The sequence below is a fragment of the Salmo trutta genome, chromosome 10 (assembly GCF_901001165.1).
Source record: "Salmo trutta chromosome 10, fSalTru1.1, whole genome shotgun sequence".
In the NCBI taxonomy this organism is placed as follows: Eukaryota; Metazoa; Chordata; class Actinopteri; order Salmoniformes; family Salmonidae; genus Salmo; species Salmo trutta.
The window spans coordinates 40,288,058-40,307,197 of record NC_042966.1 but is presented as its reverse complement, the minus strand read 5'-3'; the positions used below and the strand labels follow the sequence as shown (position 1 = coordinate 40,307,197).

The 19,140-nt window shown below is 41.6% G+C and overlaps 1 protein-coding gene across 1 annotated transcript; it reads left to right on the top strand.

The window, feature by feature from the left end:
• The first annotated feature begins 251 nt into the window (after positions 1–251).
• Positions 252–3,534, top strand: LOC115201725 (cystatin). Its single transcript, XM_029765577.1, has 3 exons — positions 252–552; positions 2,659–2,763; positions 3,231–3,534. The coding sequence occupies exons 1-3, from the start codon at positions 343–345 to the stop codon at positions 3,309–3,311; spliced, it is 396 nt and encodes a 131-aa protein (XP_029621437.1). The 5' UTR covers positions 252–342; the 3' UTR covers positions 3,312–3,534.
• Positions 3,535–19,140: the final 15,606 nt, after the last annotated feature.

Genomic DNA, 19,140 nt, shown 5'->3' with positions numbered 1-19,140 from the left:
AGGCAATTCGTTCTGTGGCGCACACGTTGGATTTATTGAACTGTTGCACCAAACTGCATGTGATAAATGGCTTGACAGAAATAGTAGCAGAAGGCGAATGTTTAACTATTGTTGCACGCATTCGTCCCATTTTGCGCATAGTTCATTGTCGGTGATTAGAGGCGGTCGCTTCTGTGTTGATATTAATTCCACTCATAATTAAGCCCCACCCCCTTCAACAAGCAGACGTGACGTCAACGCGTTTATATAAAAGTCGTCCGCGGTTGAGGATTCGTTGTGGTGTAAACGTTTCTTGATACGATCCAAGTTGCAATAAAAGACAAGACAAGACGGGAGGGGAAAATGACCATGAATTGGAAGCTCGTCGTTCCTTTGCTCGCGGTGGCATTCATCGTGGCGAGCGTCGATGGGATGCCGGGGGGCGTCACGGACGCAAATATGAACGACCAAGCGACCAAAGACGCACTGCAGTTCGCCGTGGCCGAAAACAACAAGGCTACAAACGATATGTATGTTTGGCAGGTGGCCAAAGTTGTCAAGGCTCAGATGCAGGTCAGTCCCATTTTTATAGATCCTTTCATTAGTTGAATTGACTTCAATGTTCATCGTTCGTTGTGTAGCGTAGTTTTTCATTCCGCTGTTCAATACCTAAATCCACTCTCTATCTACTCTGTTTTCAGGACAATCTCGTCTTGTGTGCCAGAGGCAGAATAACTAAATGATGTGAATTCGTAAATTCATCTGTCGAATATGACCGGTGTCAGTAAACGTCGGCCAAAAAACGTCATTAAATTGTTGCCAGCAGCGCAGTTGGTCACCAACGCTCTGGATAACATCCTAACCAGCTCAGCTAGTGGAAGTGGAATGGTCAGATATTCTCTCGTTTGTGTCTGGAAGTAGCAAGTTAACTAACTTTACGCCTCGATCACACACGACAGGGTGTTTTTGTTGCATTTCGCCCGAGAAACCAGTGTTTGGATATTGGCACAGGTGTTACGCCCGAGAGCAAGTCGAGGACCGGGAAACCGTGCCAATATATCCTTAACACCTGCTTCGAGGGCGTTATCACATTTATATAACGGGTTACCAACATATTCAAATATTGATTGAGATATGAATAACTTTTTTAAATGTTGATTATTCATACTATTTCACAAGATGTAGCCCCGACAAGTCTGTTGCTGCCCAAACCGGCTGGTCGTTCGTTCAAAATGTTCCATTGTAATACTAGTTGGTAATGTTTTTATCCCTTCCTTGCTTACTAGCTAGTTAACTATGGCTAAATTAGTCACGTCAAACAATGAAGACAGAATAACAGCAAAGTATTTGCGTTTTAAATTTTCTAATGACATTGAATTTGGATAACTATGAGCTATAGTGCTGTGCGACTTCACTTGGCATAGAAAATGTGCTCTCGTCAGGACACTGTTAGCTAGTTCCTCTGAACAACAATCACTTCAAATTGAAGCTGTAAAGGCAGCGAACTAGCTGCATTTTCATTTGACCTGGATTATATCTTTATATATCCATTAAAAACTGTGCCAGTGTAACCGGTGTGACATGGTTAGCGAGGTGCGCGCTAATAGTGACTCAATCGGTGTCGTCAATTGCTCAGACCTAGAAGTTTCCCTTGTTCTGCAGGTCCCTGGTTCGAGCCCAGGTAGGGGCGAGGAGAGGGACGGAAGCAACACTATTGACACGAGCTGCTTTATGATTTCAACTCGCTGATAAACTCTCTTCCGGATGCAAGAGACAGACAGCTTTGTTTTATATAAATCTCCGCTGTTGAAAATCAAATGCTGGGCTAAAAGAAATGGGAGATCAATGTCTCTAGATGTTGTTTTTTTTACAGTGGATCAAGTTTATAAACTGCCTGGCTGGGTTTACCAGAAACTGGATTGCGCAGTCAGAACAGATTAAATGGGGACGTCAAGGTCCTACCTTTAGCTGGTGCTAATTTGTGTAATAAACAATGTCTGGAATGCGGTTTAAACCTGTGAGCATCCAGTATTAGACCCACCCGTTTGTATAATTCCCTATAACGCAGGGTGTGTTTGAACCATATAATTAAATGGCTATAGTTTATTTAAAAAATAAAAGTCAAATTGAAAACAGTATTGGTCTTGTTGAATTTGGTTTTCATAATAGCAAGCAAGTCTGTTTTGTTGGGTTAACATGACAACTACTGTAGCCATCTAGTCAACTTGCTAGCTACTTCGCTGGATGGTGAACACACGTGTGGTTAATTTATAGATTTGATGTAAAATGAATAATCAACTCGGGGTTCCATCCATTCACTGTGAAAATAATTCAACTCCGCTATAGTGTCGTGGATCCACGTCCATTGTTTTCCATAGATCCCTTACATAGTTGGTGATGAGTGGAGACAATGGGAGCCTATTGTCGGGAGTGAACACGCTAGGACTAATGTGATTATAAGATGTCCATTGCCCTATGTACCCTCTGGCTCAGTGAACAATGCTCACTTGATATTATGCAGGAGACTCATTTTTAAACGATGCGGTCATCTGCACTGTTTTTTTAGTAGTTCAGTTCTAGACATAGAAATAGAATCACTAGAACAGGTTCCTCATTCAAGATTGGGGGGGGGGGATTCTATGTCTGTGGTCTGACGTGCTGACCATCCTCTGCTTACAGGTGGTAGCTGGGATGAAGTACATCTTCACAGTGCGGATGGCCAGGACCCTGTGCAGGAAGGGAGGCGTGGCGAAGGACTGCGCTGTGCATCAGGACCCAGCTGCGGTAAGGACCACTAGACTAGCCTGGTCCCAGATCTGTTTGTGTTAACACTGGCACTTCAGCTCAGTGCTTTCTATATGTACAGCTTAAAAATTGTCCTTTTTTTTTTAACCTGTTACCAACAGTGAACACATTGGTAACTAAAACTATTTATAAACTGTTAGTAAATCCTACTTGTAACGTGTTACCCATTTCACTATTGGTTCAGTATTGAGTTGTTTGCAAAGGGAAGTTTCAGTTGACATTTCTATAGACGAATGTCTGTTGGCAGTGTTTTGAGAGCATCAAAACCATGATTCATTGTGGGTACATTTTGCCTGACTACTCTACAAATAATACATTGTTTATGATGCAAGGTGATTTGTAGCTCAGGCAGTCGGCTGCAATGTCCAACAAACCTTTTGTCAGGTGGTATGCTCGCTGAAAGGGTGTTTGATCACGCCAACTCGTGTTGCTTCCTGTTTCCTCAGACTTACCAGTGCATCTTTGAGGTGTGGAGCCAACCCTGGCTGGGAGCGATCCAGTTGATCAAGAATGACTGCCAGGCATGAAGACCCAAAGGAGAGAAGACTTGGTCTAGTCTTCCCCATAACTAGTGTCATGTATTACTAATGCTGATCAACCTCTGAATATATCAAACAAGAATCCAACTAATACTTTTCTTTAGTGTGGGAATGCATAAAGTAACTTTGTCTTGAAAAAATGTAGTATTAAAATGGCTTGTGAGCTCTATGCAACAGTTGAACTAAATAAAGAAATGGTTTGTTACATCTACATGTGGTTATTTGCTTCATCTTGTTGCCAGATGAACACCTTTTGTGACAATGGCACAAGGTAGATAAATATAACCCTGTCAGTCACACCCAATGATTCACAGGACAGACAACGCACATTTTATAAAGGCTCATGCATTCAACACAAGGCATAATGACAAAGCAGAAACGGGTTAAGACACTGCATATGTATTAAAAAATGAAACTGATATCACACTTGCATAGCTATTCAGTTTTCAGCTGTTTTACTCAGTACTTTGAAGCACCTTTTGGCAGCCACTACAGCCTTGAGTCTTGTATGAGTTGACAAGCGTGGCACCAGTATTAACGGGGATTTTCTCCTATTCTTCTCTGCGGATCCCTCTCGAGCTCTGTCAGTTTGACTCTGGGATGCTGGCTTTCTACGTAGTTCTTTTGCCCATCTTAATCTTGACTTTTTATTGGCCAGTCTGATGGCTTTCTTTGCAACTGCCTAAAAGGCCAACATCCTGGAGTTGCCTCTTCAGTGACGTTGAGCCTGGTGTTTTGCAGGTACTACTTAATGAAGCTGCCAGTTCTTGTGAGCCGTCTTTCTCAAACTAGACCCAAACGTACTTGTCCTCGTTCTCAGTTGTGCGCCGGGGCCTCCCACTCTTTCTATTCTGGTTAGAGCCAGTTTGCGCTGTTCTGTGAAGGGAGTAACACACAGCATTGTATGAGCTCTTCAGTTTCTTGGCAATTTCTCGCATGGAATAGCCTTCATTTCTCAGAACAAGAATAGACTGACGAGTTTCAGGAGAAAGTACTTTGTTTCTGGCCATTTTGAGCCTGCAATCGAACCCACAAATGCTGATGCTCCAGATACTCAACTAGTCTAAAGACCAGTTTTATTACTGCTTTGATCAGAACAACAGTTTTCAGCTGTGCTAACATAATTGCAAAAGGGTTTTCTAATGATCAATTAGCCTTTTAAAATGATAAACTTGAATTAGCTAACAACATGCCATTTGAATAAGAGTGATGGATGCTCATAATGGGCCTCTGTACACCTATGTAGATATTTCATAAATCTGCCATTTCTAGCTGCAATAGTCATTTACAACATTAAGTCTATACAGTATTTCTGATCAATTTGATGTTATTTTAATGGACACATTTTTTTGCTTTTCTTTCAAAAACAAGGACATTTCTAAGTGACCACAAACCTTTGAACGGTAGTGTAGTTTAGCTCGTCTGGTGGGCTCGTGTCACTGGGCAGCTCTCAGCTGTGCTTTCCTTTGTAGTCTGTAATGGTTTGCAAGCCCTGCCACAGCCGACGAGCGTCAGAGCCGGTGTAGTACGATTCTAGTCCTGTATTGACGCTTTGCCTGTTTGATAGTTTGTAGGAGGGCATAGAGGGATTTCTTATAAGCTTCCGGTTTAGAGTCCCGCTCCTTGAAAGCGGCAGTTCCAGCCTTTAGCTCAGTGCGGATGTTGCCTGTAATCCATGGCTTCTGCTTGGGGTATGTACGTACGGTCACTGTGTGGACGACGTCATCGATGCACTTATTGATGAAGCCAATGACTGATGTGCTGCCATCGAAGGAATCCCATAACATATTCCAGTCTGTGCTAGCAAAAATGTCCTGTAGCTTAGCATCTGCTTCATCTGACTACTTTTTTATTGATCTAGTCACTGGTGCTTCCTGCTTTAACTTTTGCTTGGAGCAGGAATCAGGAGGATAGATCTTAGTGCCGCTTTTGATACCATCGATCACCACATTCTTTTGGAGAGATTGGAAACCCAAATTGGTCTACATGGACAAGTTCTGGCCTGGTTTAGATCTTATCTGTCGGAAAGATATCAGTTTGTCTCTGTGAATGGTTTGTCCTCTGACAAATCAATTGTAAATTTCGGTGTTCCTCAAGGTTCCGTTTTAGGACCACTATTGTTTTCACTATACATTTTACCTCTTGGGGATGTCATTCGAAAACATAATGTTAAATTTCACTGCTATGCGGATGACATACAACTGTACATTTCAATGAAACATGGTGAAGCCCCAAAATTGCCCTCGCTAGAAGCCTGTGTTTCAGACATAAGGAAGTGGATGGCTGCAAACTTTCTACTTTTAAACTCGGTCAAAACAGAGATGCTTGTTCTAGGTCCCAAGAAACAAAGAGATCTTCTGTTGAATCTGACAATTAATCTGGATGGTTGTACAGTCGTCTCAAATAAAACTGTGAAGGACCTCGGCGTTACTCTGGACCCTGATCTCTCTTTTGAAGAACATATCAAGACTGCTTCAAGGACAGCTTTTTTCCATCTACGTAACTTTGCAAAAATCAGAAACTTTCTGTCCAAAAATGACGCAGAAAAATTAATCCACGCTTTTGTTACTTCTAGGCTGGACTACTGCAATGCTCTACTTTCCGGCTACCTGGATAAAGTACTAAACAAACTTCAGTTAGTGCTAAATACGGCTGCTAGAATCCTGACGAGAACCAAAAAATGTGATCATATTACTCCAGTGCTAGCCTCCCTACACTGGCTTCCTGTTAAGGCAAGGGCTGATTTCAAGGTTTTACTGCTAACCTACAAAGCATTACATGGGCTTGCTCCTACCTATCTTTCCGATTTGGTCCTGCCGTACATACCTACACGTACGCTACTGTCACAAGACGCAGGCCTCCTAATTGTCCCTAGAATTTCTAAGCAAACGGCTAGAGGTAGGGCTTTCTCCTATAGAGCTCAATTTTTATGGAATGGTCTGCCTACCCATGTGAGAGACGCAGACTCAGTCTCAACCTTTAAGTCTTTACTGAAGACTTATCTCTTCAGTAGGTCCTATGATTAAGTATAGTCTGGCCCAGGAGTGTGAAGGTGAACGGAAAGGCTGGAGCAACGAACCGCCCTTGCTGTCTCTGCCTTGCCGGTTCCCCTCTTTCCACTGGGATTCTCTGCCTCTAACCCTATTACAGGGGCTGAGTCACTGGCTTACTGGTGTTCTTCCATGCCGTCCATGGGAGGGGTGCGTCACTTGAGTGGGTTGAGTCACTGACGTGGTCTTCCTGTCTGGGTTGGCGCCCCCCCCTTGGGTTGTGCCATGGCGGAGATCTTTGTGGGCTATACTCGGCCTTGTCTTAGGACGGTAAGTTGGTGGTTGTAGACATCCCTCTAGTGGTGTGGGGGCTGTGCTTTGGCAAAGTGGGTGGGGTTATATCCTGCCTGTTTGGCCCTGTCCGGGGGTATCATCGGATGGGGCCACAGTGTCTTCTGATCCCTCCTGTCTCAGCCTCCAGTATTTATGCTGCAGTAGTTTATGTGTCGGGGGGCTAGGGTCAGTCTGTTACATCTGGAGTATTTCTCTTGTCTTATCCGGTGTCCTGTGTGAATTTAAATATGCTCTCTCTAATTCTCTCTTTCTTTCTTTCTCTCGGAGGACCTGAGCCCTAGGACCATGCCTCAGGACTACCTGGCATGATGACTCCTTGCTGTCCCCAGTCCACCTGGCCATGCTGTTGCTCCAGTTTCAACTGTTCTGCCTGCGGCTATGGAACCCTGACCTGTTCACCGGACGTGCTTGTTGCACCCTCGACAACTACTATGATTATTATTATTTGACCATGCTGGTCATTTATGAACATTTTGACATCTTGACCATGTTCTGTTATAATATCCACCCCGCACAGCCAGAAGAGGACTGGCCACCCCTCATAGCCTGGTTCCTCTCTAGGTTTCTTCCTAGGTTTTTGGCCTTTCTAGGGAGTTTTTCCTAGGAAATTTTTCCTAGCCACCGTGCTTCTTTCACATGCATTGCTTGCTGTTTGGGGTTTTAGGCTGGGTTTCTGTACAGCACTTTGAGATATCAGCTGATGTACGAAGGGCTATATAAATACATTTGATTTGATTTGATAGAATTATGGTCAGATTTGCCAAATGGAGGGCGATGGAGAGCTTTGTATGTGTCTGGAGTAAAGGCGGACCAGAGTTTTTTTCCCCCCTCTGGTTGCACATTTTAACATGCTGATAGAAATTAGGTAAAACTGATTTAAGTTTCCCTGCATTAAAGTCCCCGGCTACTAGGAGTGCCACCTCTGGGTGAGCATTTTCTTGTTTGCTTATGGCGTAATTCAGCTCATTCAATGCTGTCTTAGTGCCAGCCTCAGTCTATGGTGGTATGTAAACAGCTACGAAAAATACAGAAACTCTCTAGGTAGGTAGTGTGGTCTACAGCTTATCATGAGAAACTCTACCTCAGGCGAGCAATAGATATAATGCACCAGCTGTTATTTACAAAAATACATTGTCCACCGCCCCATGTCTTGGGACGCTTTAAAGCACGTCAAAGTACAAAAACACATGCCTAACAATCAACCAGGAACGTGTGATTAACCCTCTTACCCCAAACTCTCTAACAGACCTCCCCCTCTCAGTGACACTCCTTATAAGGTGCTCAACAGATCCACACACACACACACACACACACACACACACACGAGGAGCCGCCTCTGCGTTTTTTCCCCCTCTGTACACCTTCTGCCCCTCCACTTGTCATTGGTTCTTTGTTAAATGGTGAACACAATATGGTGCAAACGAAAGACCAGGAGTGAGCCAGAGTATAAGAACAGCGTGATCTAACCTCATATAGGCCTAAAGAAAACAAACCCGCACCAGGATGTTCCGATGCATAAAATAAAAGTTAAGGTACATCAAATTATAAGGCTTACTTGTAAACTGGCCCTGTTATTATAGTTCAATAGACAGTGCTGCTATGTTATTAGATAAATTATAACACGGTGAACTGGCTCAAACTTTAAATAACTCTTTAGACAAAACCAAAAGCAACAGTTTGAAAAATGTCAAAAAAATAGGTAAAAGTTTAACTTTACGTTGCTATTGTCTCTTCTTCAGAGTTGCTGCACTTCCACACCTCGTTACCTGTATAAAAGACACCTGGGAGCCAGAAATCTTTCTGATTGAGAGGGGGTCAAATACTTATTTCCCTCATTAAAATGCAAATAAATTTATAACATTTTTGACATGCGTTTTCCTGGATTTTTTTGTTGTTATTCTGTCTCTCACTGTTCAAATAAACCTACCATTAAAATGACAGACTGATCATTTCTTTGTCAGTGGGCAATCGTACACAATCAGCAGGGGATCAAATACTTTTTTCCCTCACTGTATAATCTGCGCAGCTTAATGTTAACTGAGTATCCTGATGTGAAACTGATTCTCATGAATATTTTCTATTTAAGCACCTGTCATTTTGTTTGTCTGACAGAGGCGGGTAATAAGGTTGGCATGCTTTCGTGTGTTCTTATGAACGAGCTCATTGCTTCAGTTTGTTGCTCATTGACCGGTTTGTTCTTTTTGTAATTATTGTAAGCATTTGGTACCTGTTTATCCCTCCCACTAATATAAAGCCTCACTCTAAGACAAGGAAAGTCAAGAGTTGCTGTTGCCTCCTCACTGTTAGAATTCAATCATTAGATTAACCTCACAACACAGTGAGTTGTGCATTGTCCTCCAACACAGCTGTTTTTATCTCAATGTCAATGTAATTTCTGGGTAACAATTAAGTACTTCACTGTGATTGTTTTCAATTAAAATGGTAAAATAGAAACAAAATAGGATTCTTAGCATGCACAATTTGTCAAGCAAGAATTTTACTACGACTGGCGGAGTGGTCTGAGTTGGGAGGGGAAAACGGAAGATTAGCTGTTATTGGCAGAGTGGTTTGGAACTTTCTTATTGGTCTATTAATTACTTTACTGCATGGTGTGGTCACCATCCCACCAAAACACCTTTACTTTTCAGGTGGTCTTTTCAAACAGCTCTTACGCTAAAAGGGCATTATCATATTCCAACCTTGGTGTGTAAATATATAGTTAATCTCTCTTGGGCAGGTGGGACGCTAGCCACGGTTCACACTATTCAACAGCCAGTGAAAAATCCGAGCGCCAAATTCAAAACAACAAAATGTCATAATTCAAAGTTCTCAAACATAAGACTATTTTACACCATTTTAAAAAGGTACACTTCTCCTTAATGTAACCACATTGTCCGATTTCAAAAAGGCTTTATGGCGAAAGCACAAAGTTAGATTATGTTAGGTCAGGTACAACACAAGAAAAACTACACAGCCATTTTCCAAGCAGGAGAGGGGTCACAAATACCAGAAATTCAGCTAAAATTAAGCACTAACCTTTGACGATCTTCATCAGATGACACTCCTAGGACTCAATGTTAGACAATACATGTATGTTTTGTTTGATAAAGTTCATATTTATATCCAAAAACAGCATTTTACATTGGCGCGTGATGTTCAGAAAATATTTTGCCTCCAATACTGCCGGTGAATCAGCACAACAATTTCCAAAAATACTCAAACGTTGATAAAATATTAAACTGTTATTCAAAGAATTATAATAACCTTCTCCTTTATGCAACCGCTGTGACAGATTTGAAAAAAGCTTCACGGGGAAAGCACACTTTGCAATAATCTGAGTACGGCGCTCAGAAACATACACCAGGCAATACAGATACCCGCCATTTTGGAGTCATCTAAAATCATAAATAGCATTATAAATATTCACTTACCTTTGATGATCTTCATCAGAAGGCACTTCCAGGAATCCCAGGTCCACAATAAATGTTGTTTTGTTCGATAAAGTCCATAATTTATGTCCAAATACCTCCTTGTTGTTTGCGCATTCAGTAAGCTACTCCAAATGTAGGAAGCGCGCCCAAAATTTCACGACGAAAAGTTTAAAAAAAGTTCTATTTACGTTCGTTGAAACATGTCAAACGTTGTATAGCATCAATCTTTAGGGCCTTTTTAACATAAAACTTCAATAATATTCCAACCGGACGATTCCAATGTCTTGAAAAACGTTTTGGAACACAGATACTTATCATGTGAACGCGCACCACAAAACTCATGTCATTTTCTGAGTCACCAACTTCCTGGCCTTCTTGTTCGGTCTCTGTTCACTGCAAAAGCCTGAAACTAGGTTCTAAAGACTGTTGACATCTAGTGGAAGTCTTAGGAAGTGCAAAATGAACCCTAAGTCACTGTGTGTTAGATAGATAGGCAATGACTTGAAAAGACTACAAGAACCAGATTTCCCACTTCCTGGTTGGATTTTTCTCAGGTTTTTGTCTGCCATATGAGTTCTGTTATACTCACAGACATCATTCAAACAGTTTTAGAAACTTCAGAGTGTGTTCTATCCAAATCTACTAATAATATGCATATTCTAGTTCCTGGGCCCGAATAGTAGGCCGTTTAATTTGGGTACGTTTTTGAAAATACTGCCCCCGACCCAAGAGAGGTTAACACAGGAAAAACACATTTTGACTGCGTGGAAATTTGACCAGTGGAAGTTAAATAGCATCAAAGATCCACCATCATATTTTACAGTAGGTATGGCGTTCTTTTCTGCATCCTTCTTTAGATGCGGAACCCACCACTGGTGTTTGTGGCCAGAGCTCTTTTTAATGGCCAAATAGCTCTATTTAGCAGCCAAAAACCTGGTTTCCTCTGACAAACTTGGCAGCAAGTGAATCTTCCATCAGGACAATAACCTTAAGCACACAACAAAATCCATAAAGAAAGGACTAATTGACCCCAAAAAAATCAACATTTTGCAATGGACATCAGTCTCCAGACTTGAACCCCATTGAAACCCTGTGGTTAGAATTGAAGAACACAGGCAAAAGCTATCAAAGATCTGGAAAGATTCTGTATGGAGGAATGGTCTAAAATTCCTCCCAATATGTTCTCAAATCTCATAAAACATTTTAGAATAAGGCTCAGTGCTGTTATCCTCGCAAGGTAAGGTATTTGCCGCAAGTAATTCTGTTTGGAGTCTACATCTCGCCGAGCGCTTGTGCACACACAGCTTAACAGCTATTGGCTGATCAGATCACAGCTGTGCACACACAGAGCAACAGCTATTGGCTGATCAGATCACAGAGGTGGAAAGGAAATACCCAGTTTCTATTTTGACCATCATGGGGGATTTTAACATCAACCTACAACAAGAACTTCCAAGATACAAACAACTGGTTAAAATGTTGAACAAGGGGCATACCACGCTGTCCCCTTGGGAACCCAGACCATGTTTACAGCACTATTAAAGGGACATACAACAATGATCATGTAATGCTACACGTTATCCCTGCATACAGACAGAAACAAAAAACGCAAAGCCTGTCAAACATACGGTGTGGAAATGGACTGACAAGATCATTGGGGAGATAAAGGATTGCCTAGACACCACGGATTGGAACATATTCAAGGACAACAATGCCAACATACACGACTACACAGACAGTATCGCATCCTACATCAATGGATGTGAGGAGAACTGCAGGTGAATGGCTAGAGCAACAGTTCTCCAGCAACGACTATCTGGAAAGGACTGAAAAACACTAGAAACCTAAACTGCCCCCGATGGCAGACAACAAATCACTGCAGAATAATTGAAACCAGTTTTACTGCAGATTTGACTCATGTTGTCTATCACTAGCAGCACCATATTACCAAGTAACATTCTAAGTATGTTGAATGACAGATTTTTACCTTGTCAGCTCAGGGATTTGATCCAGCAACCTTCCGTTTACTTGCTCAACGCTCTAACCACTAGTAGCAAGGTCCCGTGTGACTCAGTTGGTAGAGCATGGTGTTCGCAATGCCAGGGTTGTGGGTTCGATTCCCACGGGGGACCAGTACGGGAAGAAAAAAAAATGTATGAAATGTATGCATTCACTACTGTAAGTTGCTCTGGATAAGAGCATCTGCTAAATGACTCAAATGTAAGGCAAAATTTGTCATATTGACCTTTCTAGACAAGGACACTTCCTTTAATATGGGCTCATATCAAACCCTGTAGGAGAAGCTTTAGTTTCTTCTTACCCAGCACAAACTAGGCCTGCGTCTGAAATGGCACCCTATTCACTATATAGTACAGTACTTTGACCAGGGCCCATGGAGCTCTGGTAAAACGTAGTGCACTGTGCAGGAAATGGGGTGCCATTTCAGACGCAGCCAATTAAATGACTGCACTGCCCAAATGAAATGCATTGACAATTTAGTTACTCTTTCCCGCGATTAGGAAATGATGTGCTCCAGTCAATTGCATTTTCTTCAGTCACCATTATTTTCAATATCTCTTCATCCACGCAAAAGAAAGATTTATTTTTTCATGAACTCTGTCTCAGTTGTTCTATTAATGAAGACTAAATGTATTCATAAATGGCTTTTTATTGAAGTGATATGACAAACTTGATATGACAAAATCTAAAACGATTACAAAATGTGACATATGGCAAATTTGTGGACCTGTGACACCATGAAGCTTACCTTTGTATCTGGTCTGCAAAAAAAAATTACCTTAAAATCAGACCAGCTGTTGACAACTATTTCCAACGTGCTTGTTTTACTTCTGTTGATACTATGCAGGAATCCAGACACCTACAACACAGTGTAAACAAAGTATGATTCATAAGGTTGTATAGTTAGGCACTGGAAAGTTAGCCCACTTCTACCCCTCATAGACGCTAACCGCTTAAGCGCCTATTGACGATAGGCTCTTCTGACGGGGACTTTTGTTAAGAGGCCCGACGTTAGCTGTACACATTAACACCCATCACTTACGGTACTGTTTTTGAAACATAAGGTACATATCTTTCATATCAGCCGGAAAAAATAAAAATTAAAAAAAGGTTAAATTACTACACACATTCATAGCGTTAATGTTCCCACATGACCATATCGGAAAACAGACGAAAGACAGAGGCGACCATCTGCGGTTCAACCAAGAATTGTCATCTCTTAGCACAAAGCAAAAAGACAATTATTGGTTGAATCGCTGATAGCCCACTTTGTGCCTGCAAAGGCACAGCAAAATATGAAATATTAGGCTTACGGCCAAGCATACCTTTAAACTTTTCAGTAAATGTGATGGCATAATTCTTTCAGCAACCGGCAGTTCATCCAAGTTCAGAATCTTCATTCTTGAGCAAAACAACCGTGAACACAACTAGCACAGGCGGAAATAAGACACAGCAGGATTAGGCCTATTGCACGATGGAGTAGGTTAATATAGTCATACAAACTAACCAAATCACTCAATTTGTTGTGCTATTGATTGTCCCCAAATGGTAAGCTTTTTCACAGTGGTTAATACATTTTGAGTAGATTTCAGACCTATGATTGGATGTGTTACAAGACAATAGGTGCGTTTGTTTTAGCTCGCCAGCATCACCGGAACATTCCATTGAATCTAAAGACAAACTCCGTTCACTCAGAACACCTGGCGAAGTAAATCCATTTTAAGCCAGTTTCCCCACTTATTTTCTGTGTAGACAACAACAGATAGCACTCAGTCTATCTGACTGCAAACTGCACAGGCTATGTGTTGACTGCATAAAAATATTACACGGTCTTTGATAGGAACCGTGCCAAAGGTGGCATAGACCTGGTCATAGAAAGACAACCTTTGCATTTACAAGGGTGGGTGCAACAGGTGGTGGTATGCTAATATCAGAAATGTACATGTAGGCTACAACATTATGACCTTTTCTCCTCTGGTAGCCTGGTTCAAAGATGGAGAATCCACTGAGACAGAGGTTTGAGATGGTCAGCAGTTTAAATTGATCTCATGTTCAACTCTCAGAATCAAAAAAATAATAATAATTAATGGTTGTGTGCTGTAAGATTTTGTGCTTACATTTCCATTTGTCCATTTTAGTCATTTAGCATGAGCTTTTATCAAGCCATGAGCCTCTGTGGGTTCTTGTGGTCAGTTTGACTCATTGGGCGTGTGAATAACTGCATTGTTCTATTAATGAAGACTAAATGTATTCATAAAGGGTTCTTTATTAAAGCGATATGACAAACTTGATATGACAAAATCTAAAACGATTGCATTGCAGGCTAACCCATTTCTCAACCTTGGACATAATAGTCATGTGTCTGACTAACATGAATCTATTATATTGTGTATTTAGATTGGGCATGGATTTAACATGACAATTATATCTATCCGCAAGTTTTGGAAGGCAGCCCTTGTCCTCCCACTTTACAAAGGTTGGTAAACCATGTGACCTAGATAACTATCGCCCTATCTTAAAATGTTCTTACCTAGAAAAAATATTATAATGCTTGTTAATTCTCAGCTAAGATATTTGTTATGTATGAATTGTATTCTAAATGTACATCAGTCAGGTTCTTAGACCAGGTCAATGCTGCAAGCCTAGTTATAAATGTGGTTAACTGTATGGATAAAAGGCAACATTGTGCTGCCCTCTTCATTGACCTGTCAAAGGCCTTCGATACTGATGATCACTCTCTGCTAATTCAGAGGCTTTCCTCAATTGGCCTAGACTAGGCTGCATGTACCTGGTTTAACAATTACTTGACAGATAGAACTCAATGTATGATGGTGTTAAATCAGGTTTCCTGGATATTATGAAAGGTGTCCCGCAGGGGGTTGATTCTGGGTCCAGTAATTTGTACATGAACAATATTGGTTTGTCTGTAAAAAATGTTTTACCTGCAGCTGTATGTGGACAATAATGTTGAGTATTCTATTGTCCCCACGGTTGGCCAGGCTCTATCTGAACTACAGTCTGCTTTCATTGTTTTACAGAAAATCTTTTTTGACCTGAAACTAGTATTGAATGCAGGTAAAACAAAGTATATGTTGTTATCTAGAGCCCACAAAACTGATTTGATGTACTAAGCATATGTACTTTGGATGGTGGCCACATTGATCGTGTCCATGCTTACAAATATTTTGACATTTGGATAGACGATAAGCTGTCTTTGAAAAAGCATATTGATGAGAATAAAAAGGGGCTTCTTCTGTAGAAACAGGTCACGCCTCTCACTAAATGGTAGAATGGAGATTATTCAGTCGACGTTCCTTCCTGTCCTCCTGAGTGGCTACCGAGTGGTGCAGTGGTCTAAGGCACTGCATCTCAGTGCTAGAGGCGTCACTACAGAATCTGGTTCAATTCCAGGCTGTATCACAATGCCCGTGTTTTGTAGTCTCATAGGGCGGTGCACAATTGGCACAGCGTCATCCGGTTTGGCCAGGGTAGGCGGTCATTGTAAATAAGAATTTGTTCTTAACAAACTTGCCTAGTTAAATAAAAGGTTCAAAAAAAGTTATAGACTATGGCGACATCATCTACAGTTCAAGTCAGAAGTTTACATACACCTTAGCCAAATAAATTTAAACTCAGTTTTTCCACAATTCCTGATATTTAATCCTAGTAAAAATTCCCTGTCTTAGGTCAGTTAGGATCACCACTTTATTTTAAGAATGTGAAATGTCAGAATAATAGTAGAGAGAATCATTTATTTCAGCTTTAATTTCTTTCATCACATTCCCAGTGGGTCAAAAGTTTACACACACTCAATTAGTATTTGGTAGCATTGCCTTTAAATTGTTTAACTTGGATCAAACGTTTCAGGTAGCCTTCCACAAGCTTCCCACAATAAGTTGGGTGAATTTTGGCCCATTCCTCCTGACAGAGCTGGTGTAATTGAGTCAGGTTTGTAGGCCTCTTTGCTCGCACACGCTTTTTCAGTTCTGCCCACAAATTTTCTATAGGATTGAGGTCAGGGCTTTGTGATGGCCACTCCAATACCTTGACTTTGTTGTCCTTAAGCCATTTTGCCACAACTTTGGAAGTATGCTTGGGGTCATTGTCCCATTTGCGACCCATTTGCGACGAAGCTTTAACTTCCTGACTTATGTTGCTTCAATATATCCACATAATTGTCTTTCCTCATGATGCCATCTATTTTGTGAAGTGCACCAGTCCCTCCTGCAGCAAAACACCCCCATAACATGATCTCGTGCTTCACTGTTGGGATGGTGTTCTTTGGCTTGCAAGCCTCTCCCTTTTTCCTCCAGACATAACGATGGTCATTATGGCCAAACAGTTCTATTTTTGTTTCATCAGACCAAAGGACATTTCTCCAAAAAGTACAATCTTTGTCCTCATGTGCATTTGCAAACCGTAGTCTGACTTTTTTTATGGCGGTTTTGGAGCAGTGGCTTCTTCCTTGCTGAGCGGCCTTTCAGGTTATGTTGATATAGGAATCGTTTTACTGTGGATATAGATACTTTTGTACCTGTTTCCTCCAGCATCTTCACAAGGTCCTTTGCTGTTGTTCTGGGATTGATTTGCACTTTTCGCACCAAAGTACGTTCATCTCTAGGAGACAGAACGCGTCTCCTTCCTGAGTGGTATGACGGCTGCGTGGTCCCATGGTGTTTATACTTGCGTACTATTGTTTGTACAGATGAACATGGTACCTTCAGGCGTTTGGAAATTGCTCCCAAGGATGAACCAGACTTGTGGAGGTCGACAATTGTTTTTCTGAGATCTTGGCTGATTTCCTTTGATTTTCCCATGATGTCAAGCAAAGAGGCACTGAGTTTGAAGGTAGGCCTTCCACAGGTACACCTCCAATTGACTCAAAAGATGTCAATTAGCCTAACAGAACCTACTAAAGCCATACTATCATTTTCTGGAGTTTTCCAAGCTGTTTAAAGGCACAGTCAACTTAGTGTATGTAAACTTCTGACCCACTGGAATTGTGATACAGTGAATTATAATTTAAATAATCTGTCTGTAAACAATTTTTGGTAAAATTACTTGTGTCATGCACAAAGTAGATGTCCTAACCGACTTGCCAAAACTATAGTTTGTTAACAAGAAATGTGTGGAGTGTTTGGAAAACGAGTTTTAATGACTCCAACCTAAGTGTATGTAAACTTCCGACTTCAACTGTACATGAATGTAGCTGCCACGTCATTAAAGCCGTTAGATATTGAGCTTTTAGTTTTATCACGGAGGACAGGTTTTACACTGATCGCTGCTTGCTCTATCAGAGTAGGACGGCCCTCTGTGACCTCATGTTGGTCCAAACACTGCATTTTATCCATTTATAAACCACTTTTACAAAACTTCCCACGTTACCTGACATCTTTATATCCCCATAGCAGTACCAGTTACCATACCCCTACATTACATTCCCATAGCAGTACCAGTTACCATACCCCTACATTACATTCCCATAGCAGTACCAGTTACCATACCCCTACATTACATCCCCATAGCAGTACCAGTTACCATACCCCTACATTACATCCCCATAGCAGTACCAGTTACCATACCCCTACATTACATTTCCATAGAAGTACCAGTTACCATACCCCTTCATTACATCCCCATAGCAGTACCAGTTACCATACCCCTACATTACATTCCCATAGCAGTACCAGTTACCATACCCCTACATTACATTCCCATAGCAGTACCAGTTACCATACCCCTTCATTACATCCCCATAGCAGTACCAGTTACCATACCCCTACATTACATCCCCATCCCCATAGCAGTACCAGTTACCATACCCCTACATTACATTCCCATAGCAGTACCAGTTACCATACCCCTACATTACATCCCCATAGCAGTACCAGTTACCATACCCCTTCATTACATCCCCATAGCAGTACCAGTTACCATACCCCTACATTACATCCCCATAGCAGTACCAGTTACCATACCCCTACATTACATCCCCATAGCAGTACCAGTTACCATACCCCTTCATTACATTCCCATAGCAGTACCAGTTACCATACCCCTACATTACATTCCCATCCCCATAGCAGTACCAGTTACCATACCCCTTCATTACATTCCCATAGCAGTACCAGTTACCATACCCCTACATTACATTCCCATAGCAGTACCAGTTACCATACCCCTTCATTACATTCCCATAGCAGTACCAGTTACCATACCCCTACATTACATTCCCATAGCAGTACCAGTTACCATACCCCTACATTACATTCCCATAGCAGTACCAGTTACCATACCCCTACATTACATCCCCATAGCAGTACCAGTTACCATACCCCTACATTACATTCCCATAGCAGTACCAGTTACCATACCCCTTCATTACATTCCCATAGCAGTACCAGTTACCATACCCCTACATTACATTCCCATAGCAGTACCAGTTACCATACCCCTTCATTACATTCCCATAGCAGTACCAGTTACCATACCCCTACATTACATTCCCATAGCAGTACCAGTTACCATACCCTACATTACATTCCCATAGCAGTACCAGTTACCATACCCCTTCATTACATTCCCATAGCAGTACCAGTTACCATACCCCTACATTACATTCCCATAGCAGTACCAGTTACCATACCCCTACATTACATCCCCATAGCAGTACCAGTTACCATACCCCTACATTACATTCCCATAGCAGTACCAGTTACCATACCCCTTCATTACATCCCCATAGCAGTACCAGTTACCATACCCCTACATTACATTCCCATAGCAGTACCAGTTACCATACCCCTTCATTACCTGACATCTTTCCATCCCCATAGAGGTAACAGTTAGTTACTATACCAGATCAGGGATGTTAACTCTGGATATTCTGTCTGTTGGTACACTGAACAAAAATATAAACGCAACATGCAACAATTTCCAAGATTTTACTGAGTTACAGTTCGGGGCGGCTGGTAGCCTAGTGGTTAGAGGCAGGTAGCCGAGTGGTTAGAGGCAGGTAGCCGA